The sequence below is a fragment of the Sabethes cyaneus genome, chromosome 1, assembly GCF_943734655.1.
Source record: "Sabethes cyaneus chromosome 1, idSabCyanKW18_F2, whole genome shotgun sequence".
Classification (NCBI taxonomy): domain Eukaryota; kingdom Metazoa; phylum Arthropoda; class Insecta; order Diptera; family Culicidae; genus Sabethes; species Sabethes cyaneus.
In genome coordinates this window covers 98,118,733-98,132,824 of record NC_071353.1, presented here as the reverse complement: position 1 = coordinate 98,132,824, position 14,092 = coordinate 98,118,733, and the positions used below count along the sequence as shown (strand labels likewise).

Genomic DNA, 14,092 nt, shown 5'->3' with positions numbered 1-14,092 from the left:
CACGATCAATCACGCGATATCATATAGGGCATTGGATGGTATTTTCGGCATGCTTCTAATTATTGGGCCTACTCTGTTTTCGTGTTTGATTTTGCCGTAAATGTCAAAAATAGCGTACGCGTAACGCCTGTTTAAAATACATAAATCACCCTAAGCCAAAAAACTAGTGCCGCAGCCATATAAAATTAAATAAGTGCCGCAGCCACCTAATTTGCGTGTAACCACAGAGAACAGACTACCAGGTAATTGACAAAAAGTGTGTAAAAGGTTTTTATGTAATCTACGAGTAATCCTTCAATAGAGCACCCCTCGAGCAGTAAGTGGCAAACTAAATCTTGATGTTGCTGCCATCGCTGCTATGTAAGTCCAGCACAAAGAAATATTGACAAAGGTACATGGATGTTTTTTGATGCGTTTGGCAAATTATTTCTGGAGGGCGCTACCGACAGATTTTACACACAAAAAATCGATTACTTCCTTCGAGCCTGTTAATCTGTTCTTTGTGGTGTAACTACGATATTGATCATAATATAATGGAAATCGGGCTAACATTTTACTGCTTACCAGGTTCTTTTGATGTAGGTGCTGCGATATTGTCATGTATTGTCATGGACATAAAGAAAACCAGAGCCAACACAAAACTAGTGTTCTTGAATGAAGTCATCTGAAAATACATGAATAATAAAATGACAACGATGAGACAAAAGAATAATACTTTTATGTATTGCACTCAAATATATATCTAATGAAACTTGCATTGATTGGAGTTAAATATAATACATAGTCCTGTCTCAAATAAAATAAAATGGTGATTAAATCAATAACTCGTTAATTTCTTGACTTGAGTGATTTCTTGTTTTTTCTGCGACTTGATTTCTCTAGAGAACATTTAACGATTTTTAAAGACTAATTTCTCGATTTTTTCTACCATTGACGTACTCTACAACCATGCACCATACCACGAGATATTTTCAGATAACTTTACGTAAATTCTTAGACACGTAAATTACGTAAATTCGTAAACACTGTTACCTACAGTTTATCAGAGCTAGTGCTACAATCATATTGATTTTATCAGTCGAGATTCGAACATACGATGCTGGGTTGTTCCAGTGCACTGGTGCTGTATCTTTGGTAGTTGGGAGGCAATTAATGAGTACGGTAACCTGCTGCAGGTTGAGACTAGCTGCATGTTGAGAAAATTCGATTATTTTTAAATGAATGTAAATAGCGCCCCAAATCTTACTCTAAGCTTCAAATCTAAGCCTTTCCTTACATTCGAGTTGATTTAGAAAAAACTAGATGCATATTTTCTTTGTAAGCCGAGTGGGTCATAAAAAATCAGAGCGGTTGTGCACAAGACACGACCGTATATATAGGTGACGCCGGACTACGTAAGCCTCTTGGTAGTGATAGTAGCATGTATCCATGCTTGTAATCATTCGTTTCTTCGTGTATACATGCTGTATGCAACATATATACATGCTACATGCGTTGTATGTAACATTTATCAAAGTAGTAATATGGCATACGTTCAACCCTCAAAAGATTTCAGAGTTATTTCAATGTGCTGTTTTCACATTTAACAAAATCAAGAACACAAACTATTGCTTTTCTGCTACCTTATAGAAATTGAGTTTTTACCGTTGAAGGGATTTTACGAATTCAATCCTATTTTATCAACAGTACATCTTTTCACTACACTTCTAATGAAACGCAAGCATGCGTATTCATACAGAGTCATATTATAATCGAACACTACAGCTGTAGCACGTTTTTCCAACACAGATATCAAATTCGCCTAGGTTTAATCGCCTCGCAGTAAAGAATTTGCGATCTGTTGTGGCAACGAACTTGTGTCGTTTTTTCTGGCACACTTCCCTGACACAGACATCAGATTGGACTAGGTTTAATCGCGTTCGTAAGAAATCTGTTGGCACGAGGGGGTTTTGTCACTCTTTCTGGCGTACTTCCCAAGCAAGGACATCAAAATGGTCTAGCTTTAATCGCGGTGTTAAGAAATCTTGTTGAAATGAGGAAACTTGGTCACTTGTTTTGGCTTACTTCCCAAGCACAGATGTCGAATTGGTATAGGCTTAGATCATCCTAAAGAATCTTCCAACCAATCACGAAGCGAGAATTCTGGTAAAACATAGGTTCATCATTTTCAATTTTTCAATAGTTCAACATCAAGAATCCATACTTTTCTTCATTTGAACCAATTCTTAGAAGATTTTCCAATCGATTGGTGTAAGAATATTGAAAATCGATCGGAAAACCGCTGTGCTATTGGCGCTCAAAACCTTTCATTTTTCGTGACGCTCGCATTTTTCGATTTTTTGGAATGACACCCTATCTCAAAATTTGCCGTGAGACGTAGTCCTACGTCAAAAATTATTGGAAACCTTTTCGAAAGTTTTTTTTTGTTTTCCTCCAAGTATTAGTTAAGGCTTTTTTATGTATTTGATAAGTTTTGAAGTGCTCTTTAACATCAATTACTATTTACATATAAAGTACCCCAGGGCTAGTGGGACCTTAAAATGCATAGTTAGGATTTAGTCAACTGTGTAATCTATTCCTATGATTATTTCGAAATTCTTCAGTGGTATCACTTCGAAGGTTAAATTACGAAAAAAGCCTATCAATTTAAATGAAATGAGTCTGGAGGAGAATTTTTGAAATCATAGCGATAGGTCACACTTGTCTCATTTACCGGGACAAGTGGGTCCTATATTCAAAGATTAAAAAGCATAAAAAAACAGAAAATTTTGACGTGAAAGCAAACGGAACGTAAAAGCATTATAAGAAGCAATCAAAGACAACATCTCTACGAGTGGATCATCCAAAAATACCGTAACAAAATCAGATCACAACGGATGACTTTCTAATTACTATGAAACACAGATCATGGGCAATTACGCAATAATGCATTATTGTAATGAAATGTAGTTGAATTTAGTTGTAGCTGTATCAATTCTTGCGAGACGTAATTTATGATTAACCACTGTTTACTAGCTCGAAAATACGATTATGATATGTTTGTTCTACCATGCCCAATACGGTAGAGCTACTAGTAAAACTATCATAAGAGATAGTTACGTTACAACAACTATAATACTTTATTGTTACAATTCCAGTTACAAATTAGCCCAATTATATCAACTTTGCCTTCCCAGAGTCAATTAATATAGTTTGGGTGTAACCAAAATGTGACCAAACTGTTTGTTCTCTCATAAGCTATGCTAATGGACTTCCTTTTTGGGTTCCCTTGGTTTAGGCCAGTGGCAACTATATTGCCATAGACTAATCTCAAGTTTTTAGTCTTGACCTTGAAATGCGGTCATACATATATATTAATATTTTTTGAAACGATGGTTCTACAATTGATGAAGGGACGGTAGGGAAAGAAATGAAAATTTTTTGATGAAGGTGGGGAAGAGCGGAAAGGAAGGGGGGAGGGGGTATTGGTAGCTATGCTTGACAAGTAGTCATTTTGACTCCTACCTTTTGTCCAATACTGGAAGGTGCATGAGTCGAATAACATGCGTTATACATGGGGAAATAAAAAGAGAAAGTAGACTTTTTTTGACCTGGCGCTCCTCCAGACAATTATTTTTGCACGAAAATCAACACTTGAGCTTCTTTTGAATGTACTTTCATAAAAAATAGTCATTAGCTTGATTGCATCATTTTTACGATGTTGCTCGTTACAGGGTTAAGATTGAGTAGCTAAGCTAGAAAGTGTGATGCTGCGTGGATCCCGGCTACTTGATATCAAAACTGTGGTTTTGTGCAGACAGCTAATCCACTCGGCCGTGTTGATAGGTAAGCCTCAACATATATTCTAATTATTTGTTTCGTTCTAGCTCTTCAAACACCTACTATACAATGGAAACATTGACCTAAAATTTTCTAATAATATACATGGATATTAGATGTAGGACTGATGGAAACTCAAACGATGCAACTATATCTCATTCAAAGGACTGCTGGTGAGCTCATTCTATTCTTATCCATATTAATTTCATTTCATTCTATATTTTGTGATAAATTCATTATATGCATTATATGATAAATTCATGGGAGAATCAGAATACAGAGGCATCATATGAGTGGAAGACTGGAGGATGGAGTGAAGAGTCAACCGGAATCACTAGGATGAAACTCCTGAAAGTCTGAAACAATATTTATGTTTCACTCTTCGAACAAACAAACCATCACGTGGGTTAAAGCTAGTGCAGCGAAATTGATTATTACATGGAAGGATCCTAATGCTGGCAAGACATTCTTATACTCCCGAAATGCGCACAAGTGTCTCTGCTTGTAGGTCCGCCCAATCCCTTTTGGTCCTTCTACAACAGCTTTAGTGTGAAATTCATTTGACAATCAAATTTGGATCTACTGTAAGTCTATCCACATACACTGGCAGGACCTTGAACTAATGCACAATAGTCGGAAAATTGCGATTTTTGGCCAAAATTATTTTTTAGTTTCAAATTGATTCTAGATTATATTTGTAACAAAAGAAATGATTTAAACATATAAGAACTCATATTTAGGGTGATTTGGGGAAAAATGATCAAATGTTACCGATATAAATATTTGCTTGACAAAAAAAAATTTTCTTTCTCGCGGGGATTCTCCCATTTTGACATTGAAACTCTCTTCAGGTACTAAATAAATTTAGTAACAAAGATAATCAAATTTGTTGAAAGAGTACTTAAAATTTCAAAGACTTACTAAAAATATGACAATTTTAAAATTTTTTTTTTTTCGGAAAACGTCAAATTATAGCAAACTTTCAATTCATGTTTTGATACAACATACTTCGAGCTTTCAGACGCACTGTTAGAAACTGCGCCGACAAGAGGCGACAAGAGTTGTTTTTTTGATTAAAGTTTGTGAAAATTTCATTTTTATTATAAGTAGCGTATGGCGCACCACATTGAGTTTAAATTTGTTTTCATTTCATTTTTTAATAGGCTAAAATATCAGTTTTAAAATAATATATAACAATAATATTTACATCCACGATAACTATTTAATTTTTTGACTTTTTCAAAATGACTCATTTTTCAAACTTTTGAAATGGGCAACTTTGACGGCTTATTTCTACATGACATTTTTTTTCTTTCAAAATTTTATTCACGAATCATAAAAATATAGACAATTTACTACAAAACCGCGTTTAGGCATGTGCTAAATGTGAAATTTTACATTCGGCAATTTTGGCCGCTACTTTATATGGAGCCCTTCTTATGTGTAATGGTGGATTTCCCCCATACATACATACATACATTTACGAATGTAACAGGTGACAATAAAATTTTCTCGAGCTGTCAAAAAAAGACAATGATACATGGAGAAGATCTGATCTACCGAAATTCCGCCGAAATTTGAATGGAAAAGAAATTGTTCGTGTTCCGTTTGCCGGTAAAGTTGCTCGCTGCTGCCGCCGTTCTCGGGTGGTGTGGTCCCGCCGAAGATAGAGTTGAAAATAAGCTGCAATTCCCTTAGCAGTTTCTATGGGTGTATGTGGACCAATTTTCCACATTCGCGTTTCAGGATAGAAAAATCAATCTTACTCTTCAAAATATTACCGATTGTCTTTAAAAAGACAGTTTTCTACTAACAGCAGAAAACCAAGTGAGATGGCGATAACCAGCACCTGGTTGCTCGGTTGTTTCTTACCAGTCGTGGTCGCGCAGTTTGTTGATGCAATTGTTGAGCCTTCATGCCGCTAAACACCATTTACCACATGGGGAAAGGCGAAGGGTAGAGTAGAAATATTATCGTAACTGTGTCGAAATGCAATCCAGTCAATCGGCTCAGTCGTATAAACTGTTTTGTTTTGTCGGCATTTCAATTATTCTGAAGAACTAAATCATGTATATCGCCTCCACTTTTGCATGTATATGCCGTTTGTGCGCATGATATATGATTTGACAGACCTTATATGCTGACGTTTATCTCATTTAGAATTAAGTTATACAGACCAAAATGTTTGCTGGGAAGCGTCTTGAGGCAATAAACGTCAGTGAATCCAGACGCATGGCGTCGCATAAAACCAAGCACGGTGTGTGCTTTAGCAGTGGCTCTACTTATATGCTCGTCGAACCTCAATTTAGAGCCGATAGTAACGTCTAGGTCGAGAATAGAGTTGACATGTTCCAGACAATCCGATCCCATGCTGTATTGATGAAGAAAAACCGTGTGACGGCGACTGTATGATATTACTTTATACTTACAGGGATACCTCGATATAAGACAATTTATAATTTCTAAAAGTTGTCTTATATCGAAATTGTCTTATATCGAAACTTGTTTTTTTTTTTTCAAAACAAATTTGCAGTAGCGGTCGTCAGTTTTGCTCTGTGTTATGTGTTTACGGTTTTTGAACTATTTATTATTGTTTGAACTATTAGTTTTTTACTATTTTTGGGGTTATTTTGAAATAATGAACATCTTCATGGCGCCGATTTTAGAATGGAAAATTAGCTCTGGTATCGTTACCAGCTATGTCAAAGGGATTTGTTTCGATATAAGGCAAAAATTGTCTTATATCGAATTGTCTTATATCGAGGTTGTTTTATAACGAGGCTGTCTTATATCGAGGTATCCCTGTATTGCTATTAACATGCATCCCGTTGTCACTGCACCAGACTAGAAAACGATTAATATCCTCCTGTAATGCGATACAATCGGCAGGGGCAGATTAGAGATGATCGGTGCAACTGACCTGTATATAGTTGAATGGATTAGTTTTTCGAATACCTTGCTGAGGCTGCAAAGTATGGGTATGCCACGGTAATTGGTGACCGATTTGTAACTTCCGGACTTATGGATCGGCACGATGGACGCCATTTTCCATGCAATTGGGCACGATTGAGCGGTTAAAAACAGCGGTAATCGGCGATGCAAGCAAAACGGCGCAGTTTTTTTTTAATATCGGTGGTAGACTGTCTGTTCCGGGTCCTTTCGTTGAATCGAGATCTTCAAGAGCTTTCCGAACCTCGTCTATAGGAAAATGCACTAGTGGTGGATTAATATCACAGAACGGTTTATGCTCGAAGCAGCTGTGTCGCTGGACGGGTGATGCTTTACCAAATACGCCCTCGAAAAACGTAGCGAAAAAATTAGGTGATTCTGAGCTCGAGTGAGAAGTTGTTCCTTCGAAGTTGACCGACGGAGGAATATTGTTGCCAGTTTTACGTTTCTTAACAAAATTCCAGCAACAGGAGGGGTCCTTTTTAACGGCAGACTGAATCCTTTGCAAATAGTTATCATATGTTGCGGTAAAGACAGCTTTGTACTCATCCTCATGCTTCCGAAGTTTAGCTCTATCAGATTCGCTTTTAGTAAATAAATATTGGTTGCGCATTTTACGGAGGTTGTTACGAAGCTTTCGAAGCTGAGGGGCCCACCACGGTTGCTTCAAGTTGGAGACCAACACTTGTCTTAACACCTAAAAGAGAATCATAGACAGCAAGTAGCATCTGGTCAACTGAGTCAGTGTTAGAAAATCGATTGTCCCACTCCATGTCCGCAAAAATAGAGCTCAACAGATCATAGTCACATGCAGAGTAGTCAAATCTGACCTGATCAACTTGGTCGTCAGGTATTGTCGCGTCCATCTCGTCAAGTAATAAAATGAATGGTTCGTGATGATAGTCGACAGGCAACAGTGGAGAGGGCAGTGCTACTATATCAAGATATTCTGGAGTACTGGTAAATACCAGGTCCAAGAGCCTACCATTCGTGTTGACAATATGATTAATTTGTCTCAAGCCATTGGAAAACATTGTGTCTGTAGAGTGTAATTCAATTTCAGCTGAGGCACTCGAAGGAATATGGCCACTCCACCACCTCGTGAGTGATTGCTGGTCAATTCATTACGATCGCAACGGAATATAGCATAGTCAGGCGGAATTTCATGACTGTAATATATAACAATATATAACAATTAAAGAACAATAATATAACAATTAAAGAACGTTCATTTAATAGTAACCACACAATTGCTGCATCTTTTATGAATCGAATGGTACGCCTATCTTCAAAATCCGTTTTGTATTAGAAGAGCTATTAGCGTTCAAAATCTTTCACTCTATCGTGACGCTGGTCCCAATCCAAATATTGGAATAACACCCTTCGGTAAAACGTAGTACTACGTCAAAACACGGTATCGGGAGAAACGCGTTTAAAGTTTCATACAGCAATGCACTTCATAATTTTGCCGTTACTTTTCAACGATATGAGATATCAATAAATTCTTAGGGCATAATATTTCTGAAGGTATAAGCACTGACGAACTGACATGACACTTAGAAGAAAATCCTTTAAAAACCATCGTCTTGCACATTTTGGGTGCTTGCTGGCACCCTCTGCTATGCATGTTGCAAAGTAGCTTGCATTTGCAGGGTTTTATGCTGGGCAGTGATGCTTTACCAAATACCTTCGAGATGATTCGTGCGGCCCGCGGACTGCTTTTAAAAATGGTCGACTTATGCGAAATTTTTTTGATGACACAGTAGTCCCTCGGCTTAGTTGTAATGCCTCATGCATGTTGAATGCTTTCCGGTTTAAATCTTGGGGTGATTCCTAGAAAATGGTTTTCGATGTCGCATATTTTACAATTTGTTATGCACAGGAATGGTCAGAGATTATTGCGGCCCGCGGCATTCATGGGCGATCTGATTTGGCCCGCACTATGCTTATGCCTGGGCACCACTGCTGTAGGGGTTTGTACATTGGAATGGTTTTATACTGAAAACTCAAAGCAACACTCGCGCGCTGCGTTGTGACCTGTTGCGAAACATGCTTTTTTGAAAAATGAGTGGTTTTTGATTGGACGATGGAATTATCGCGAGTGTCTCTTCTGTTTATGTGTGGTATAAGCGTCTCGAAAATGCAAAAAAAAATCGATTATTCCGACTTTCCAGAGTAGAGTCTCCCCTTAGATCTCCATGATAAAAGAAAGTACAATCGATGAGAAAATCAGTTTTTGACATACCCCCGAATAATTCGCTAGTTGTGTAAATCTTGAAATTTTTGCCAAAATTTTACCTGTCTCGATCATTTTGTTTAAGCTCTGTACATCCTTTAACCCTCTCAAGCTCAAGCTTCATGAAAGTTACATAAAAGAAGCTCAAGATTTAATTTTCATGAAAGATAATCTGTACCCAGCGATCGTCCAAGCAATAACTTTTTTTGTTTTTGATGTCCAGCTCTATACAGTTATTTGAAATCATATTTATCACAGAATTCAAATAAAGCATGTAAATTAATCAATCATACGTCAATCATTTCATCCTAGATGCTCGTTTTCTTCGAAAGTAAAACTGGCCAAAATTCCCAGAATTTACTCAATTATTATTTCCTTCATAATTGGAATTATTGTTTTTGAAAAATTAATTATTGAACGCATGGTCAGAATGATATGAAATTTATATCAAAATGCCAAGTAATCTGTTCAGAACATTCATTCAAAATGAATTTCGCGCGTGACTCTGAGGCTCTAAAAGCGAAGGCCATCTACCGACCAACAACCTTACCGGTTAGAGAGTTAATATGGCAAAAAATAAACATAAATTGCAGAAATTAGGCGTTATGAGTTACGAAATTTTATTTGTTATACAAAATAATTACTTCAGAGCATCAAACTTTTGGTTTCGCGCTGATATTTTACTTTAAGTTTTTGTTAGAAAATCTTTGTTCTCTTTTTTATATGCCACATAATAAACTATCTTAGAAAAAAATATCAATTTCCGAAATGGTCTATTTTGGAAAATCGATTTGTAATTTTTGAAATGGTTTTTTTTTTTCATTGTCGAAATTTATTTTAATTCTTTTCAGTATTTTTTTATGAAAATTTAGGACAGTTGCTAAAATTTACCCATAGATCTTTTTTGCTGCTTCTATAATTTTCGAGTTATATTTTTAATCAAAAAGAGAAAGTAAAATTGAGCCCAATTGTAGCAAAATTCCTTATTTACTTGAACTTTTTACACACACAAAGTTTCAATGAATTCTGAGAGGGGGCTGCCAACCCCATAGACGAGTTGGCGTGAAATCCGTCGCAAAACAAATTACTAATGCGTTTCCAACACATCACGAAGCGAGGATTTCAAGGCTTAATTATTATCAATAGTTTAAAAATCATGTGCTCTGTATGAAGTCGATGCGTAGAAGTTTTCCGATTGATTGGTTGAAAAATATTGAAAATCGGTTATGAAATCGCTGAGTTATTAGCGCTGAAACCCGATCATCTTTTCGTGACGCTCAAATTTATAGATTTTTTGAAATGATACGCTACCTTCCAGTTCCAGTCAAAAAGTACCACGATTATTTTTTACAAATACGCTAACTAGAAACGAAAGCTTGCCTTATTAATGATTATGATGAATACAAGATATTCTCTTCAATAATGAATATCAAAATGTCACATGAAACAAATTCTATAACCCGTTTACAATTCATTTTTGATAATGAAATCTTTCGGCTCCCTTCAACTAAATTAATTATTAAATGCATACGAATTTTATTCTTTTGTATGAGCAGTTTGTTTGAGAACATGCACAATTTTGGTTTCAGCTATTTAACTATTTTTTCTTTATATATGTTATGTTACGCAAACAAAGCGCTTAGCACAGATTATTTATAATATTCCGTTTTCTCTGTTACGTATGTTTAGATTTACCAGCAACTAGCAACCCTCAGAGTGGAGGACATGACATGTGTAAGGATTCATCTTCTTTATTTACCCTACCAATAGTTCCTCACCTTGGAGTAACTGATAACTCGATCGCTGTATTCTAGTGCCTTTCTACTTCCGTGCTTATAGACACAGTTCTTTCTGCCACCCCGTATTTTGTTCCAAGCAGAACACAAGAAAGTAAAGGATAAAAATGTCTGTCACTTCCTGCACGGATTCACGCACTTTAGAGTCTGTAATATTTAATTATAAAACATTGATTTTCGGGCTCTCCTAAAATGACTGATGAAAGGATTCACAATTGTTTTGTTCAAGCACGGAAACTAAGTTTTAACTCAGAACATATAATGTGCAACACATTTAGTTTCGGTTTTTGTGTTAATATTTCACGCAGCTATTTAAGTTACAACAAATTACACTGGAGAAAACTGTTCAATTTTCTCAATTATTATTTTATGCTGCAGATTGTAAAAGTGACTAATTCGATCAGCCGCATTCAACACAGAACAAGTGAAAAACCACGTAAAAACACGTCTTCTGCGATGGAAAACAAAACTCGTAATGCGTCGATTGTTCCCGATGCTATATCTACGGTGGAAATAGCGAATGCGGAAAACACAAACAGCACACTTGAAAATTGTCGTGCAGATACGCTGGTATATATATATAAGAAGCAAGGATGAAAATGTATGACCGAAAAAGCTTTTATGAAGGAAATGTGCCTTTTAGTCCATCCAACAGTGAATGTATGCTTTTTTCACATAGCCTTCGATGTTCATCCGATTTAGATCTAATGGCGAATTAGTATCTATTGAGGCTCGCACGACTTTTACAATTGTGGTCAACTATGTGAACTTGGTCAAGACGTACAATTAAATGAGTTTTTAAAGCATTCTAAGCATTAGTTATAAATCGTACATGTACATTCAATAACATAATAATATAACTTTTGCACTCTTAAAGCTGATTGAAATTACTCGGAGTTTTGTAAAATTGTATAAATTCAGATTTCAGATAGAAAATTTGTCTGATTTCGGCATTTTGTGACAATTTATGGTAATATATAACCTACTTTAAATCTTTCGTGCCCATTTTTTGACGTAAAACTACTACAAATCTGAAATTCTCACTTTAAGAAGATTCTAAGTAGCTTCAACCAATTAATCAAAGAAAATATTTTACAGTATATGTGATAAAATGTTGTTACAATGTAATATGTAATATTGTCAATTGCAAGGAAAATTGTACCATCCAAAGTGCGAGATCGCTCATAAAAGTGCTATTTTGCATTAATCGTTTCGGTATCTTCGGCGCACTTATTGCTTCGAAAATAACGAAAAAGTGCGCCGAAGATACCGAAACGATTTAATGCAAAATAGCACTTTTATGAGCGATATCGCACTTTGGATGGTACAATTTTCCTTGCAATTGACAATACAAACTGATAAGGAAACATCACTATCAGTCACAGGTCTAAAGCTTAAGCTTAACCATATACACCATAATGTAGTCCTGTCGATCCAAAATTTCACTGCGCTACTTCTATAGGTGTAACCTCAGGAACCTTTTTGAGAAAATTTTACTTGAAATTTGTCTGGGAATGGGGATCAATGGAGGCGCATGGTACATTGTGCATTTCCTGAACACTTAAGTAACAGACCAAAAAGAAAATGATATGGTTTGAAAAAGGTTCATTTTGTAATGTAATAAGCGTTTCTAAAGTCAATCTTTTTTGTCCACCTGGAAGTGTTATTAAACTTGTTACCTACTAATACTTTGTTAATTGCGGTCCCAGTTATTCATTTACGATACAGAATGGAATTTTCTCTCTATTTAACTAGATACTGTGGCACAATTGGAGCAAACTTTCAACAATGTTTACAACACGTTTGCTGCTAGATAACCGAATAAAACTTTCTTCTTTATCTTTCGATTGTTACGTATCATGTTGTATAAAACAGCAAGAAACAAAGTTTATGATAATTTTTATGTGCCAAACTTCGTTTTGTGTTGTGTTAATCATTTTCCTCCTTTGCGCAAGCAAGCCCATTGCGATGAACAGTTGTCGGTGTTCCCTACGAATAGTCCCACGAGTTAGGTGAAACTCGAACCCAGACACTTGACTGAAAATTCGTTGAAGTCCGACAATGGTCCCGTTTGCTGTATAATTTGTCCTTCGCAACGGTGCTTAGAGAAACATTCTACTACGAAGAGATCGTGGTTGAGCTCATAAACTAATATGGTTGAGAAGCCACGGGCAATCGGCCCTCGCCATCAGGACATCATCTACAAGGAGTGCTCGGCACAGATTTCTCCGGGTTACTAGGATGTCCATTTCAATTAGCACCAGGTGTGCTTCGTAACTTGGTAGTTGGAGCGGTTTGTTCCATGGCATTCGACGGAAGGCGAATCGAATGAATCTGCGTTGTATTTTTGGAGATTCCAGACCGCCGAGCAATATTCCAGCGTCGAATAGACAAGCCCGCAGTACAAATTCTTCAAGCAATGTATATCGGTTGTTACCGTTTGCACATTTTACCCCATACACCACACAGGAATAGCAACGCGAGAGAACGGGTATACTGCTATTCAGCATGATTTGCGTCAATTTAATGTTGCTATCAGGGATACCAGATTTGCAGATTTGTCTGCAAATTGCAGATTTTTGGAACGGTCTTGCAGATCATTATAAATTTGCAGAAATTTGCAGTTTTTATGACTTTTATTGTTTTGTTGCAGATTTTTGTTCGAAGCTCTTTAAACTTTCACAGACTTCCTAAAAAAGTGTGCAGATTTTCGCAGATTATTTTCAAACCAGAAAATTCGAGTAGCCGGAAAACTGCTCGATTTTTCCGGTTTTCGAGCAGTTGCAGACATTTTTTTAGAAAATATGGCATCTCTGGTTGCTATAATTAGTCTAAAGTTCCGTCATATTTGTTATTGCTAGTTTTTTCAAATAAAATGTAATGAATGTTATTTGTATTATAGGAGATAGGGCAAAATTGGGTACTAGAATAATTAATCTACGGTCTAAAGCTAGAGTTAGAATAAATATAAAAATTGTAAACACACTAAACACGAAATTTGCTGGATATGGGAAAGCGGAAACACCTGACTGGAATAAACACTGGAAGGAGATATGTTAGAGGAAGAAAGGGGGTTGGAAAAGGGAGGAAAGGACAGTTAGAAAATGTAGATGCCAATTATGTCATGCCATTTGTCATTAAACCGCCAAAGATAACGGAGTGAAATAATTAGAAATTTAGAAAAAAGATATGCCTATTGGAAGAGAGGAAAAATAGTGAGATACAAGAGAAGAAAGATGAAGTGATAAAGGTTAGATAAAAGTTAAAGACAAGCAAAATTTGATAGAATCAG

The 14,092-nt window shown here is 36.3% G+C and overlaps 1 protein-coding gene across 1 annotated transcript in view; it reads right to left on the bottom strand.

Moving 5' to 3' along the window:
* The window catches only part of LOC128735315 (uncharacterized), a 73,694-nt gene extending 62,574 nt beyond the window's left edge, over positions 1-11,120 (bottom strand). The window contains exons 1-2 of the mRNA XM_053829806.1: positions 10,783-11,120; positions 565-664 (exon numbers count right to left, since the gene is read on the bottom strand). Of these exons, the coding sequence (XP_053685781.1) occupies positions 565-664 (100 nt within the window). The 5' untranslated portion in view covers positions 10,783-11,120. The remainder of the gene's footprint in view (positions 1-564; positions 665-10,782) is intronic.
* Between the last annotated feature and the right edge of the window lie 2,972 nt (positions 11,121-14,092).